At 39.0% G+C, this 16,152-nt stretch overlaps 2 protein-coding genes across 3 annotated transcripts; both read left to right on the top strand.

Annotated features, from left to right (window-relative positions):
- Positions 1–4,649: 4,649 nt before the first annotated feature.
- LOC122028114 lies at positions 4,650–6,065 on the top strand. Its single transcript, XM_042587129.1, has 3 exons — positions 4,650–4,947; positions 5,145–5,373; positions 5,504–6,065. Exons 1-3 carry the CDS (start codon positions 4,744–4,746, stop codon positions 5,932–5,934), a joined length of 864 nt encoding a protein of 287 aa, XP_042443063.1. The 5' UTR covers positions 4,650–4,743; the 3' UTR covers positions 5,935–6,065.
- Positions 6,066–7,301: 1,236 nt separating this feature from the next.
- LOC122026926 (trifunctional UDP-glucose 4,6-dehydratase/UDP-4-keto-6-deoxy-D-glucose 3,5-epimerase/UDP-4-keto-L-rhamnose-reductase RHM1) lies at positions 7,302–10,605 on the top strand. 2 transcript variants are annotated; one of them, XM_042585677.1, is made up of 3 exons: positions 7,302–7,466; positions 8,165–9,744; positions 9,830–10,605. In XM_042585677.1, exons 2-3 carry the CDS (start codon positions 8,179–8,181, stop codon positions 10,277–10,279), a joined length of 2,016 nt encoding a protein of 671 aa, XP_042441611.1. In that variant the 5' UTR covers positions 7,302–7,466; positions 8,165–8,178; the 3' UTR covers positions 10,280–10,605. The 2 variants fall into 2 exon arrangements, with proteins under 2 accessions (XP_042441611.1, XP_042441613.1); XM_042585679.1 differs by having other exon boundaries at positions 7,302–7,558.
- The last annotated feature ends 5,547 nt before the right edge of the window (positions 10,606–16,152 follow it).

Below are 16,152 nucleotides of genomic sequence, written 5' to 3'. Positions count from 1 at the left end.
TACCTCAAATAATATATCAAATATAATTTTAATTTATTTATAAATTATTTACAGTTTTATTTATAAAGTAAACTCGGACCCCTTCTATAATATCCTTGGCAAACTCAATCAACTCAGAATCAGCCCAGTCCACTTTTAATTTCTGAATTCGTCCCTGATTAGATCATCCTGGTCGACAAAAAAAAAAAATAACAGAAAATCCTCCTGCATTTCCCTACCATTGGCGTCCACCGTCGCGGGGCAAGGATGGATCAAATAGGCCTAGGTTAGGCAGGGCAGCACCGAAGGGGCCCCACAGCATATGGGCCAAGATCCCTCCCACAATTGTTCGAATGCTGCCAAATGATATCTTTACCGTTAAAAGTTACTCATAAGTTCCAAAGTCACTAAAACATTCTTAAAATTTAAAATTTAGTCTAAATTATTTTCTATAAAATTTCTTCATTAATGGTGGCAAGGCGAGTACGTAGCTCCCTAGCCTTCTTAATTGATGTTTGCATTCGAGGTTGTTTAGTGTATTTATTTCTATTCTAAGTCCATTAAAAATATATATATATTTAATTTAGTAAAACAGGAGCACTTATTATTTGGAAAACTGATTTACTTATAATTTTTTAATTTTTTATCGAGACTGATGGGACGATAGAAGGAGACTCACCTGACACGGAGTCAATCGTCGAGGTGGAGGTCAAAGTCAAGATGGTCAATACTCAAGTATCAAAGAGCCGAACGGAAGATAAATGCAATGGTCAGTCGGGACATATAGGACTTCATCGGCTGAGGACAAGTTCGAACGGACAATTCTTCCGACTCGAGAGAATACCATAGGCAGACGCTCAAGTCATATTATCGAGATGATGAGGAAACCGGATCATTTTGTTCGAACGGAGAAATGTTAGTTACTACACAGATGCCGCATGGAATGACAACTAACCGTGGACAGAGCGCAGTCCTGATTGAACGGCTGATCTGCTCGGCTTAGCAGTAGGATGGTGGTCCTCGTGACATCCTTTCATAGGATATAGTGGAGGACGTGACCCTGAACATGTTGGAAAATGTGACCATGAACATATTGAAGAACGTGGCCACGAACATATTAGAGAATGTGTCCATATCTTGAGGAGCATGTATATTACTTACCATAACTCTATATAAAAGAAGGTCCATCATCGACAGAGGTACGCGTGATCTATTTTTGACATATATTTCTACTGTTGCTTTGCTTCTGCTCCATGTTTCAGTAATTGATTTGAGAGTCGGAGGACTAATATCAGGGACCCCTTCTCTAACTAGCACTGATATCATCTGTTTTATAGATTGAAGCAAAATCTATGTCCGATCAATGAAGTTGCTGCCTCTCAATTTCCCTCTCTCAATTTTCCACTCGCCTCCTTTTGGACAGCAGCATCTAAGTTTTAAATTTTGTTCTATAACAGATAGGGAGGGAAAAAAACATAAAAAGTTTAATCAAAATCTAATTAGAATTTTAAATGAATTTCAATTCTCGTATAAAAATTTAGTTCTAAGTAAAATATTTTATATGTAATTTAGGTACCAAAACATAAGGAAAAGTATTTAAGGGTGGAGTATTTTATAATTGAATTATAGTTAATATAAGTTGGATAAATACCCTTAAGCCAAAAGCCAAGGGATTTAGATTTTAGACGATCTGATAGTAATCATAATTAAAATAATTATTTAGTTGAGATGAAGGTAAATGAGTTGAAATTTGAAAGGGGTGGACTATTTTTATAATTGAATTATAGTTAATATAAGTGATCATATTCGGAAATTGATGGGATGAATATCGGGGATGTGACGTTCCTGATGATATCCTGTGGATTCCGCTCACACCTGCAACACAAGCAGACTTTCATACACAACCGGTGGCCGTTCGATCATGACATCTAATCGACCGAGATGATGATCCAAGAATTTTACTATTATCTCTATCATTCTGTTATATGCTTTCATAGACTGTCCGTTTGGACAGATTCATCCGTTCGATTTTATACTCATCCGCTCAGACTGACTTACCGTTCGTCCGACTTTGCTATCCTATTCGACCGACTCCACCTGACCCACGGATCCTATTTCTTTAATTTCAACCTCCACGTCAATCGTTCTTTCATACTTTAATCCATGTGTGAGACCCATTTTCGTCACCGTATCTTAAATCTCAATTAGTATCAATTATTAATGTGGTTCGATTCGACATGAATTGTCCTAACATGGCGTGTCCAACCACGCGTCAGCTCACAAAATATTCATCCGTCTTCTCGAACTGGTCCACTCGTCGCTACGACTTGGGAGAGGACCGATCAGCCTCCGAATCCAATCCACACGTCACACACTTCCCCACAACTTGAATTTCGATCGGATTAATTCCCGGAAGAATCCAAAAGTCAATGTCGTCTTGCAATCATGACCAGTCCCGTGGGGTTCCTCACCACAGGCAGAGTCGTCCCAATCCCCTACTCCGTCTCTCTGCCAGAGAAACACGGCTTCGGTTTCGTAATCAGTGGGCATTTTACAATGTCCAATACAATATACCGCGCCGAAACCTTATCCTTCTTGAAGACGCGACGTGGCTTCAGACGTGAAGGACCTCGCACCAACACCATTCTGGCAGTCCGTTGTCTCTGTGTGTGATGCGTATTATACACATATTAAACCTTTATTTCCTCTTTCGATAAAAACTCTCGTGGCGTGTGCCTTGTCGAGTTAGCAGTCTCTTTCCCAGTGGCATTGACGATAAGAACGTCACCAACCCGATAAGTTTTCCGTTTCTTTTCCTATAAAAACTGACAGATATCTTTAATTACGATATATCATTGAGCTATTTTAATTTATTTCTCAATTATTATGCTAGCCGTCGTCGTCATTCGTTGATGCGACGCCTGTTGTTTGTGAACGCGCATTGTCCGCTCGACGAAGTTTAAGGTGTGACTTGCGTGAATCATGTGTCGGAAGGAATGGTCCATATCAAAGCTACTGGACAAAAATTAAAATCAAAGGAATAATAATTTTTTTCCAAAATTATTAAAGCGGCGCCTCATTTTGTGGCTTTATAAATATAGATAATTTAAAAATTAAAAGTTTACGAGAGCAAGTTATTAGCTTTTAAAAATTTATATCGCCATTTAATAATTTTTTTTTTATATTGGAAAAATTATAAAGCGAACAATGGATTTTGTAAAACGTGTGGCATAAATTCGACAGTGAGTATTATGAAGAGGATTTTATAAATATGATTTCTATAAAACTGAAATATAAGATTTTTAATAGGTCTAAAAAACTAAAAAATTGAAATTGAAATTTTTAAACATATGTTTTTCTCTTGAACTTAGTAATGTGGGTGTGACCATTCAAAATAAAGATGTATGATTTTTGATAATGTAAGATCGATCAAAAAATTATAGGAAAGTTTTTTTTATAATGGAGAGAATGGTAGATTTTTATATTTTTGATATGATATTAATGTGGAGGCCATAAAAAATATCAGATTCCTAAACAAAGGATATCCAAACGGAGGTAACTGAATTTTAAAAATAATATTTTTTCGGTTAAGTTATAATTATTGTGCATGGAACATTAACGGAAAGAAATTAATTATTTTGACAATTTTTCCTTATATCAGCGCCGACGATTAAGATATATTATGTTGAAAGAATATATTATCAGGCCACATTATTGTTTTTGTTTATTGATATAATGTAAATGGATAAGATGTCGATCTAAATGATAAATTATCTGTTGAAAAGATAATTGGCGCACTTTGGGAAAAATAATATGAAATATTTGAGTGTTGTATTTTTGGTCCAAGATCATTGATCTAATTTATTTTTTTTATTTTAGAATTTTTATGGCATCAGTATTATGTCACCTTTTGAATTAAATGCATTATTTAATACATACTATATTGATATGATGATCGTGACGTGACATTTAAGGGAAAAAATAATTTTGATACTGATTTTTTTTTCCATTTTTTTGTCTCTGAAAAATGGCATTTGTGAATTGTGACACTGTTCCTTAACATAGACGAAGAAATACCTTCGCTGTATTTCGGTAAAAATATTGAAAATCTGAGGTGCATTTTGATAAATCGGACCGACGAAATTCGGTGGTAATGTCAAAAATTGGCTGGTGAGATGACAAAAGCGACAGCCGACAGCCACGAAGAGGATATTCCTTCCGGTGCGATGCGGTGATCGTTAACGCTGGATACCGCGAGCATATTCTATCCCAGAACACGGGCCCGAGCGGAATGATTTCGTCTGTCCCGACCAATTCACCAAACAGAAAAGGCAGTCTTCTCATTTGCTGACACGGGCGACACCACCAGGCGCTTCTTTGGCTGGGCCTGCGTTCAATGAGATGGTGTCCGGGTTGTCAAGGGAGACGGACGCGGAGAAGTGAGTGAGAAATAGAAATAGGGAGAAAGGATAAGGATGTCAATAATTGAGCCAGAAGATGCGGTCGCCTGACGTGGATCCACGCTGTGATTTCAACCCTGGTGTACCCGTTGAAGGCCCACTGACCGAATGCAGCCAATGAGAGCCCGCGGCGTGGAGAATCGAGCTGTTCACGGCGTCCCGTTCGTCCACGGTGTCGCGGTGGGCCCACCAGGCGTCGGCTCGTGTTTAAAAGGCAGCTCGCAGGGCCGTCAATGCATGCCATCGGCGAGCGGCGGAGTTGCCATCCGAATCCCAAAGAGCAACGGCAAAAGCGAGAGGAGACATGGGCGTGGAGGCGGTCGACGGCTGGATGAGCCTGTCGGATACGGTGTTCAGCTTCTTGGAGGAAGGCGCGGACGAGGGCTCTCACGGAGGCGGGGGCGGCGATGACGCCTTCGAATGCGAAAGCGGCGACGACGAGGGGGCTTGTGAGAAAACCGCCGCAGAGAATGAGGCCTTTTGGGAATCGCAGCAACAGCTTCTTTATGTGAGCTTTTTCTTCTATAGATCTCCCTCTCTTCTCTCCGTTCTCAAAGGGGAAATTTTAGGTGTATTTAACTATTTCCTCGATTTAAAAAAAACAAAAGGGGACGAAAATCACGTCTTTTCTAGTAAATTTGCAATTTTTAGCCACATGTTTCGGAAGTGGCGGTCCTAATCATTTCTGAAAATAATATGTTACAGGAAGCTTTATCTCAGATCAGCTCTGCAGAGGTTAAATTACTGCAGCGAACCAAGGATGCAGTAGGGAAGATGCAAGAGAACGGCATTGTGTGCTCTTGCTCCAGGGCCAGAATGGTAAAAGAATGTCGGAATTGCGCATTAGCATACATTGCTAAAGAGCTTCATGAGATCGGATACGACAGCGCTGTGTGCAAGTCCAAATGGAAGAGATCTCCTGATATTCCTCCAGGTTAATATACATAATCAGTCTCCGTTGTGCAGTTCTAAGTGGAAAACGTCGATTCTCTGAACTATTTATTTATTAATCAAAGAACAATCGACAATAGCTGATGTCTCTCTGTTTTGATACAAATTAACAGGGGAGCACACGTACATCGACGCGAAGATGGAAACCAGGAGCGGCAAAAAGGGGCCCGTGAGGCTTGTCATCGAGCTAAATTTCCGGGCGGAGTTCGAGATGGCACGAAGCAGCCAGGAATACAGCCGCCTGGTGATGTGCCTGCCGGAGATCTTCGTCGGCAAGGCGGAGAAGCTCCGCAGCGTCGTGAAGATCGTGTACGCCGCTGCGAAGAAGTGCATGAAGGACAACAAGATGCACATGGCGCCGTGGAGAAAGCACAAGTACATGCAGTCGAAATGGCTGGGGACGTCGGAGAGGGTCCTGGTGCCGGCGATGGATTTCCTCGCCACCGCCGTACCCGATCGGCAGCAGCCGGCCAAGCTCCGGACGTCCATGCTGACGTTCTACCTTCATGCATCACACGGTGGCAGTGGAAGCGCTGTGAATTGAGAGGGATGTTCGCGACCTTCTTGAGGTTTTCCCTTCTGCTTCAATTTTGCTTTGCCGACTTTGGGTTGATATTAGAGTCAGTGTAATCTCAGTTGATATTAGTGTAAATACAAGGTTTAGCGTTAAATAAATTTAAACACATGTATATATTCTTTAATATTCATCTCTTAATCAAAAAACTTTTATAAACTAATTAGAAATACATAAAGAAACTCTCAAATCAAACAGATGATCTTATATAATCAAAATTAGGTTTAGAAATCAATAAAATAAAATATAAAAACTTCATATAATTAATAAATAGAAATTAAGGAATTAATAATACCTAAACCATTAAAAAAACTTAAATAACTGTCCCAGTAAGGCTTGGTTAATCTTGGATTTAGCTTAGTAATCTTTTTAAACATTATTGATAGATTAAATGCATCAAAATTTTCTTTCACAATAAGTAAAAAAGATGAATAAATGTAAAACAGATGAATTTATATATTTTTAATCATTGAAAATAAATAGAAAGTGTTAAATTTCCATAGTTTATTTATGATATTTTGTTATGGATTATGCATGATGCTTAAATTTATATTTAGCAAATCAACTCACGATTAAAATTTCATAACTTTTAGTGTTTGTTATAATTTACAATTTTTAAGTTCATATTTATAACTCAAATACTTTCAGTTTTATGAATTGTTAATTATAAATTACAAATAAAATAAAATAAGATAAATGGAAAGGAGAATAAACACCACTTACAAATAAAATAAAATAAGATAAATTGTTAATTATGATTAAAGAAATCACGTCAATGAATTCATTCGAGTGTGAAAATGAAAGGAAAAAACAATGGATATTTTTCTCATAAATAATTCATGTCTTCCATTTATTTATTTTTTCCAAATATATATTTTAAATTTAGAGCAGTTTAAATTTCACTATCAGACTGTTGGCTTATCAGGAGCCTTTGATTTTAGAGGCCTGCAAAATCATTCTATTCGATTTCAATTAAACGAGTAAAATAATTCCGATTCTTATATAATTTATACTTTTCTGATCGGTGGTCCTTCCGATGATCAACAAAAATTAAAGGGTCAGGTCCAGTCCAATAAGAGACCAATTAAACACCACTTTCCACCAGAAGCGCGTCGGCGCACCCGGTGGAAGCCGCTTCGGAATTCATTTCAAGCCACGCTTCACGCCATCTTGCGCCGTGAAGCTCGGGCGGTGGGGAATGCACGTGATTCGCCTTCCATCGCCGTCTAGAATGGTGAATGAGCCGATTGGGACAGGCGCCTCGATTCCCGCGCCAATACGCCTTCCGCTAAGCGTTAATCCCTCGTTAATTAGCGTTACCGACCTTCATAAAACCGACAGCCACTCGCTTTATCCATCTCCGCGACAACTTCTCCGCGTTCGAAGATCCTCAATTTCGTCCTCTCCGCGGTTCTCGCCGAGGTCACCATTCATTCCTTGTTTCTTTCCTCTTCTTCCTGACCGACGCGGCTTCTTCACAATTGCTCTGCGCCTCGTATTTTGTAAGTTGTTGCTCCCGATCCATCCCTTGATTGCCTTTTTGAGGTTTTCCGAGTGGTGTTCATTGTGGTCATGGGCCTTTACCGCTGGAAAGGTGCGCTTTTTCGCGGTTGTAGATCCAAAAAGCATCGCTTTTTTCCTCGGATCTGGATTCGGTTTTCGTAGTTTGTTTCTTTTGAGTGTAGGGCAAGCGATCTAGATCGGATAGATTCCTGCTCGGATTTGTCGTCGATGGTTCATGTCCGACGAATTTTATGCCGGTTATAAGTAATGCAGTGATCGCCGTTAGTGGCGCGGAAACCCCTTTGATCATAATAGTGGTGGTTCTAACTTCTAAGGACATTTTTACCTATACCTATCAACTCTATAGATTCTTTTTTTGCACAATTTGATAATTCCTAAGATCATTCCTGGTTCCTAGTCGTGTTAATTGGCCTTTTCGTATTGGATCTATAATTGGTGCATGCTTCTGCCTTTCTTATTACATGATTGAGACGCATAATTCATCAAAAAGATTCGATTTTCATCCTCTCCCTAAAATATTTGGAACTCTATTGGCTGATCTGCAGCCGATCTGATCTCTACTTTTTCGCCCCTACATTTTATTATTTCTACCTTCCTAGATTTCCTTATCACTGCAAATTTGTTCTTTGAAATAAAGGATACGACTTGTTCAGACAAACTTTCGACTTTTGTGCAGAATTTTGATTACTAATGGCGTCATACAAACCCAAGAACATCCTCATTACTGGGGCTGCAGGCTTCATTGCATCCCATGTGGCAAACCGCCTAGTCCGTAACTATCCAGAGTACAAGATTGTGGTTCTTGACAAGCTTGATTACTGCTCCAACTTGAAGAACCTGAACCCATCGCGTTCATCTTCTAACTTCAAGTTTGTGAAGGGTGACATTGGGAGTGTTGACCTTGTCAATTACCTCCTGATCACGGAGTCCATTGATACCATCATGCATTTTGCAGCCCAGACCCATGTTGACAATTCTTTTGGTAACTCCTTCGAGTTCACTAAGAACAACATCTATGGCACTCACGTCCTCCTCGAGGCCTGCAAGGTCACTGGCCAGATCAGGAGGTTTATCCATGTTAGCACCGATGAGGTCTATGGCGAGACTGATGAAGACGCTGTAGTTGGAAACCATGAGGCGTCGCAATTGCTGCCAACAAACCCATACTCAGCCACAAAAGCTGGTGCCGAGATGCTTGTCATGGCTTATGGAAGATCATACGGTTTACCTGTGATTACTACCCGAGGAAACAATGTGTATGGGCCGAACCAATTTCCAGAGAAACTGATCCCTAAGTTTATCCTTTTGGCCATGAGGGGGCAGCCACTCCCTATCCATGGAGATGGCTGTAATGTCAGAAGCTATCTATACTGTGAGGATGTTGCAGAAGCTTTTGAGGTTGTTCTGCACAAAGGGGAGGTTGGGCATGTTTATAACATTGGGACAAAAAAAGAACGGAGAGTGATTGATGTGGCAAAGGACATCTGCAAACTCTTCTCGTTAGACTCTGACAAGGTCATTAAGTTCGTGGATAATAGACCCTTCAATGATCAGAGATACTTTTTGGACGATCAGAAGCTGAAGAACCTAGGATGGTCAGAGAGAACCATCTGGGAAGACGGACTCAAGAAGACTATGGAGTGGTACATGAACAATCCAGACTGGTGGGGAGATGTTTCAGGAGCATTATTGCCTCATCCACGAATGCTAATGATGCCTGGCATGTTTGATGGTTCTGAAGAAACCAAGTCCTTGATTTTTCAGTCCATGGACAGTAATAAGCAGAACAAGATGTTGGTTCCCACCCCAAGGAGCAGTACGTCCTCTCCTAAGAAACCACAATTGAAATTCTTGATATATGGTAAAACTGGATGGATTGGGGGTCTTCTGGGGAAGCTATGCGAGAAACAAGGCATTCAATATGAATATGGAAGGGGACGTTTGGAAGATCGTTCACAACTCATATTGGATATTCAGAATGTGAAGCCAACACATGTTTTTAATGCCGCTGGTGTGACTGGTAGGCCTAATGTTGACTGGTGCGAATCACATAAGCAGGAAACGATTCGCACAAATGTTGTGGGGACTTTGACACTTGCAAATGTCTGTAGGGAGCATGATTTACTATTAATGAACTATGCTACCGGTTGTATATTTGAGTACGATGCTGAACACCCTGAAGGTTCTGGCATTGGTTTTAGGGAGGAAGACAAACCGAATTTTACTGGTTCCTTCTATTCAAAGACTAAAGCAATGGTAATTTCCTCCTTTCATTTTATCTCTCATCAATTTCCGTTGCAGATCCAGCTAATAATTGAGTTCTGTTCTGTCTGTAATGCAGGTTGAAGAGCTTTTGAAAGAATATGAGAATGTATGCACCCTTCGAGTCAGAATGCCTATATCTTCTGACCTTAGCAACCCTCGGAATTTCATCACAAAAATCAGTCGTTATAACAAGGTTGTGAACATTCCAAATAGCATGACGATATTGGATGAACTTTTGCCCATTTCAATAGAGATGGCAAAAAGGAACTGCAGGGGCATATGGAACTTTACAAATCCTGGTGTGGTGAGCCACAATGAAATCCTAGAGATGTACAAGAGCTACATTGACCCTAGCTTCAAGTGGACCAACTTCACTTTGGAAGAACAGGCCAAAGTCATAGTTGCACCTCGAAGCAATAATGAACTGGATGCTACGAAATTGAAGAATGAGTTCCTTGAGTTGCTGTCCATCAAAGAATCTCTGATCAAGTATGTGTTTGAGCCAAATAAGGTCATTTCTAAGTGAAGCTCACCGAGATCATTACGTTCGTTTGCTTTAAGCAGTAGAGCCTTGGACTTGCTCAATTGCTGCTATTCACTAGATTCATTGCAGTATAAATATTATGATAATCTGTGTTAGTGTGGGAAGAGTTTTTTATCATCAGATAAGCTATGTAAGCTTTGTTTGTCAGGAAGAGATTACTAGATGTTTTGAAGTTACTAGTGCCTCTGGATCAGCAATTCCTTTTTTTTTCTTTGCTTTTATTAGTTCCAAGCTCTATTGATTGCCCAAATGCTGTACCCATTATTCAACTCATTTGATCAATGCACTAAAAATAATTATTTCACATACATTTTACTGATTGTCCTTGTATATTTTATATGGATTATGGATGCTTCTATAGCTATCAGTCACTTATTGCACTTGTTGGGGTGACGGATATTAGAATACTGAGGTGGTGATGGGCAGGAATATGAGTATGATAATGGATTTGATAGTAGATTAGAATAAGAATGAGTTTAGCTATTCTAATGTTGTTATTTGATTTATAAGTTAGGATTAGGTATGATTGTTAATACTTAGTTTGATTTGTCGGAGGTTTAGAATTACAAATATCATATTTATCCTTAAAACAAAACATAAAATTCTTATGAAGTTTCTATACATTTTATCTCGAAAATTGCTTCTACAGTATCTTTGTAATTATTTTTTTATTTACTATTTCTAATAACTTAAAACATATTTTATTATTAATATTTTGAAATAAAATCAGTTTTAATAATTTGCTCTACTAATTCCTATTCAAACTGAAAGAAAATCAAGTGGAATGATCCAGATTTTTCTAAAATAGAACTTGGGATTAGACAGTGACTCAAATTGTGAGTAATGAAATTTAGCATCCTACTAATTCAGTACAAATGAATTTTAGCATAATATTTTATCAATTCCAATTTAATGAAAGTGACTAAGAAAATTTATATTAATAAAGGTAAAAGAACTAGAAAGAAGAATTAGTATTGTCACAATAATTTAGAATAATACTCTTTTCTAAAGTCGTTTCCACAAAACGCAGTAATACAATAAAAAAAAAATCAACATTGCTATCACAAAATCTAGCATAATAGCTATACCCAAGGTAGTTTTCACAAAATTTAGCAAGATCATTACAAAAACTAGCATTGTTATCACAAAATTTAGCATAACAAACATATCCAAAGTTGTTTCCACAAAATTCAACACCATTATCTACATATTTTGGGAGGGGACGAGTAGGCTAACTACATAATTCCTTCGCAGCTTTGAAGGAAGATTGAATTGTTGGATCGTGTCGCACGTGAGAGGGAGGGTGAATCATGTGGTTTTCAAAAACAAATCTTTATCGTTTTTAAGAACAAAGTGCGCAACGGAAAACTAAGTAAGAAAGTGAAATAGAAAAGCAAGTAAAAGAACACGCGTTCAGTTTTACTTGGTTCAGAGCCTTCGGCGACTCCTACTCCAAGACCTAGGTCACACAAACCTATCGATGGATAATCCACTAAAATACATCTTCCGGTACCTTCGAAAGAGAGCATCTGGTCACCTTGACCTGAACAAGTGCAACAATTGCATTTGTACTGTAGTAATTAAGTACACAAATGAAAAAATTACCAAACACTCTTTCAATATGGTTGGCTTGAGCTTGATGTTTGGGCGGCTTCTTAGTAGTAGACAAGTGTAGCAGAGTTGTAGCAGGAAGCTGGAGCGTTCGAAAGTCCGATCAGAAGTGCAGATATCAATGTGTTCTTTGATGGCTTGGGCGAGCACCCCTTATATTGAGTATGGAAGGCGCCTTCAAAGGCCCTGAAGGCACCTTCAATGTGGCAATTCTGATCCCGAACAGCTCAGTCCTTATCTTTGACGAATTCTGAACTTTATCCTGTGGAAGACGTCTTCCATGCATTGAACGTGTCTTCTATGAACAATGCCAAGACGCCTTCCATCCCCTGGAAGGCGCCTCGGGTACTACTCATCCGAGGCTTTTTGTGCTCTTATTACCTTGCAAAGCGTGTTAGTCCAATAAATCAAATAATAACCTGTAAGATAAGTGTCAGCACAATAATACTGAGTAGTAATTAAACCCTGTCTCCCCGAGACTAGGATCTAATTAAGGTCTCAGTTTAGGGGGTCCAAAATGGACCTAAACTGTACTGACGTCTACTGTTCCTCAATCGGGACGCGTCCTCACTGAGTCACTCTCCTCAAGTGACTTACCTTTACTTATCAACTTGCAATCAGTTGACTAGCCTCTTGACCCATCAAGTTTTCATGCCAATTGTCAGGTCAGTAGACCCAACTGAACTTCTGTCGGTTGTCAAGTCTCACAAACCCAACTGAACTTTCTGCCAGATATCAAGTCAGCTCATTAACCTATCTAAACTTCACAACAGCTATCCGGTCCCGCGGAGCTAGCTGGATTTCAGCCTGGTGTCGGGTCCTCTAGACCCATCAATTCCTGCACACTTGGTAAAGTACTTTAGATCACAAATACACCTAACTTAACTCGTTTGTCATTCATCAAAATCTGAGTTACATTGTTAGTGCAAACTGCACCAACATGAACAACACATCATCTTGTCCTTATCTGCAGTGAATATATTAGCTGCTTTCAATACATCACCATTAGGAAGGCTAAGGTTCATTAACTTAGTAATTACATCTTTTATTCTTTCTGAAAGCCATTTTTTTCTACAAATTCTCTTCTGCCATGACATTTGTAATGGTTGCAAAATTTGCATTAAAACATCCACAAAAGTGTGAAATTCACTGTTCATGTCGTGTAGTTGTGTCCCAATATCCAAGTGTACTACTATTATTTTTTTTCTCTGCAACTTTATCTTCAATGTTAATGGTTGTTTTGTTTTGTAGCTGACTTTGTCACATTAGTGTTGTATGAAACAGCTGGGATTGATTCAGATTCAAAATACATATTATTATCTTCTTTGTACTCATTTGAAGAATGGTAGAATGCACCAAGATTTTCACCTCCACTTTCATTATTTTGATTAACTTTCAAATTGTGAATAACATCTACATACCCTTGAATAATGGCGTCAGTAGCTCTATCCCTTTCATTCAAGTTATTCAAATATGGAAATTTAAAATTCCACATTCATTTTACCTCTTTATGAGTTTGCAAAATAGAAAATATATATGATCAAAAAAACTTAAGGAAATATGAAATGAAATATTTGAGAAAGTAAAAAATTTCGGACACCATATATAAAATTATCTGACAATAATTATCAAACCATTACTTTTCACATGCTATTTTTTTTTCTCTACATCACTCCATTGATATCGACTTTGCCTATACATGTCATTAATAATATAAAATCTTGTGTTTAACCACTTGAAGTTTGACTCAAGATGAGATGTAACTTATTTTGTAAGAGTAGGAATCTTGCTTAGCATTCTCCTATGCACCTCAACTATGAAATTGCTTATAAAATTACCACTGTCTTCTATAGAGAATCACAAGTTTTATTTTGAAGAGTTGCAATTAATACTTGGATCTCATTCTATATCTAGAAACATTTATTTCTCTCATGTCCTCGAACTCTTTGATCTTGTTCCATCCTAACATATAATAATATCAAATCATTAAAAGTAATGAGTGAAAATGATCATGGTTATAAGAAACTGTAACATATGATACCAAATTTTTCAAGAAATAAATTTATTTAATCATAAATAATATATAAAACAAAATAAAATAATTATTGAAATAAATAAATAACAGAGAAGTTCACAGAATAGTCATCTTTTAAAACATGACAAATATATTAAAACATTCATAAAAATGCAATACAACATCATTAACATATCCCATTACCCCATAAATGGTCAAGGATATAATTTCTCTCTCCAATGATTAATCATTTCAAGTGCCAATGTATTGTACCGAAAGGATGTCCACATATCTCCATAATGACAAGATATTGTCCACTTTGGGCTTAGACCTTCATGGTATTGCTCTTGGGCTCTACCCAAAAGGTTGTTGGAGTAATCTGGGTACCCTAGGTTTTGATGTTTGAGCAAAGGTTTAAGTTAGATTTATTGTTGTATTTGATATGCATTGTGAGTGTGCAAGATACAAATACAACAAGAAAAGTCCAAGTATGATCTTGGCAAAGGAGGAAAGTCCAAGGATGAGTCTTGGTGGTGTAAGTCCAAGCATGTAGTCTTGGCAACGCAAGTTCAAGTGTGACTTGGCAATGGATGAAGTCCCGGAGGCGCGACCTCTTGGCAAAGGAAGACCCGACAACAATGACAAGGCTGATGAAAGCTCCAGAAGGCAAGACGTGAAGGATGGGGAGACATCCGAGGGGCGCAAGGCTGATGGAGGAGGCTAAAAGGCTAGGTCTAGGTTGGTCGGGCGAGAATGAGTGCTGAGTGAATGCACTCGGGGTAAAATTTCAGTGTGTACTGTAGCTGTACTGTAGCAGTCGACTGGTATTTTCATCAGTTGACTGGTAGACTACCATTGGCTCGTAACGATCGAATTTTACTTAGGACCAGTCGACTGATGGTTTTATCAGTCGACTGGTGGCGGGAAAATAGCTTGGTGTTATCCTCCCAAGCTTTATTTAATAGAGCTTGGCGTGCTTATGTATGATTGACGAAATAGAGGTGGTTAACCTCTATTAGTAGTCTTCTAAAGTTCCAAGCTCTTCTTGTGATCTAAGAGTGTTTGGATCAAGGTTGTGGTGAGGTTTCTTCACCGAGAAGGAGGTTTGAGCTAGTCGGAGGTTTCTAGAGAGTCATCCACCGACGGATCGGGACTGTCCACCTTACAGACAGTCGTGGAGTAGGAGCCCTAATCTCCGAACCACATAAACGCCTTGTGTTACGGTTTATTTTTTATTTATTGTCTTTCCTTATTGTTTATAGGGTTTTGTTTTCTTCTTGTTAGTTTGTATTTTATTTTCCGCTGCGTACTAACAAGTGTAGGAAGTGACAATTTGGGTGAGACGTTATTCACCCCCCTCTAGCGGACGTCAAAGTCTTAATAAGTGGTATCAGAGCTAGATGAGCTCTTGTTGGACTAATCGCCAAGAGAGCGGCTAGAGAAAGAAGATGGAGTCGGAAGGACCTCTCAGATGGGACATTCGAATCCCACCTCCATACGAGCGCGAGAACTTCAATTATTGGAGGAAGCATGGAGATGTGGTTCCAAATGAATTGGAACCAATGGATTGCGTTGGAGGAACCGTTTAAAGCTCTAACGGACAAGAAGGGAAAGCGTTTCCGATGTTAATATTGAACTAAGGAGCAAAGAGAGCAATCGGAGACGGACAATGAGGTAACTAGAATTTTAATTAATTTATTACCTCCTAATGCGATATTGAATGCAGGTGAATACGAGAACGCAAGTGACCTTTGGAAAAAGATAATTGCGCTTCATGAGAGTCCTACACAAATCCAAGAAGATGAGGAGCACAAGAAAAAGGGCTCATTGATCCAAGAGGAGAAGGACCAATCGGATATTGACACGTGTTCAACATCCGAGGAGGAGAAGGAAGATGAGGAGGTATCATCCACATCTTTAAGGGAGGAAGAAGTGGAACCGTCCACATCTTCAAGTGAAGAGGAAGAAGAGCAATCCAAGGAAGAGGAGATCTTGGAAGCTCAACCTCCACCTCCACTGCTAAGAAGAGCACAAAGGACCACATCAAATGCTTTGAGTGTGGTAAGATGGGGCACTACAATAGTAGGTGCCCAATGCTCCAAAAGGTAAGGGAGGTAAAGCCTAAACTCAACAAGGTTGATTTAACTAATGTGAGTTGTAGGAAAGAGAAGAAGCACATTAGGTGTTTCACGTGTGGTGAGTGGGGACACTACCACACAAAGTGACCAAG

This window comes from Zingiber officinale, chromosome 10A, assembly GCF_018446385.1.
Source record: "Zingiber officinale cultivar Zhangliang chromosome 10A, Zo_v1.1, whole genome shotgun sequence".
Classification (NCBI taxonomy): Eukaryota; Viridiplantae; Streptophyta; class Magnoliopsida; order Zingiberales; family Zingiberaceae; genus Zingiber; species Zingiber officinale.
The sequence above is the reverse complement of the archived record's forward strand: the minus strand, read 5'-3'. Positions and strand labels throughout refer to the sequence as shown.

Bases quoted from the DNA above. Each gene is read 5' to 3' on its own strand.
- LOC122028114 (XM_042587129.1), top strand. From the start codon at position 4,744: ATGGGCGTGGAGGCGGTCGACGGCTGGATGAGCCTGTCGGATACGGTG. The intron at 4,948-5,144 runs GTGAGCTTTTTC...AATATGTTACAG, and splicing joins CGCAGCAACAGCTTCTTTAT to GAAGCTTTATCTCAGATCAG. The intron at 5,374-5,503 runs GTTAATATACAT...ACAAATTAACAG, and splicing joins ATCTCCTGATATTCCTCCAG to GGGAGCACACGTACATCGAC.
- LOC122026926 (XM_042585677.1), top strand. From the start codon at position 8,179: ATGGCGTCATACAAACCCAAGAACATCCTCATTACTGGGGCTGCAGGC. The intron at 9,745-9,829 runs GTAATTTCCTCC...TCTGTAATGCAG, and splicing joins ATTCAAAGACTAAAGCAATG to GTTGAAGAGCTTTTGAAAGA.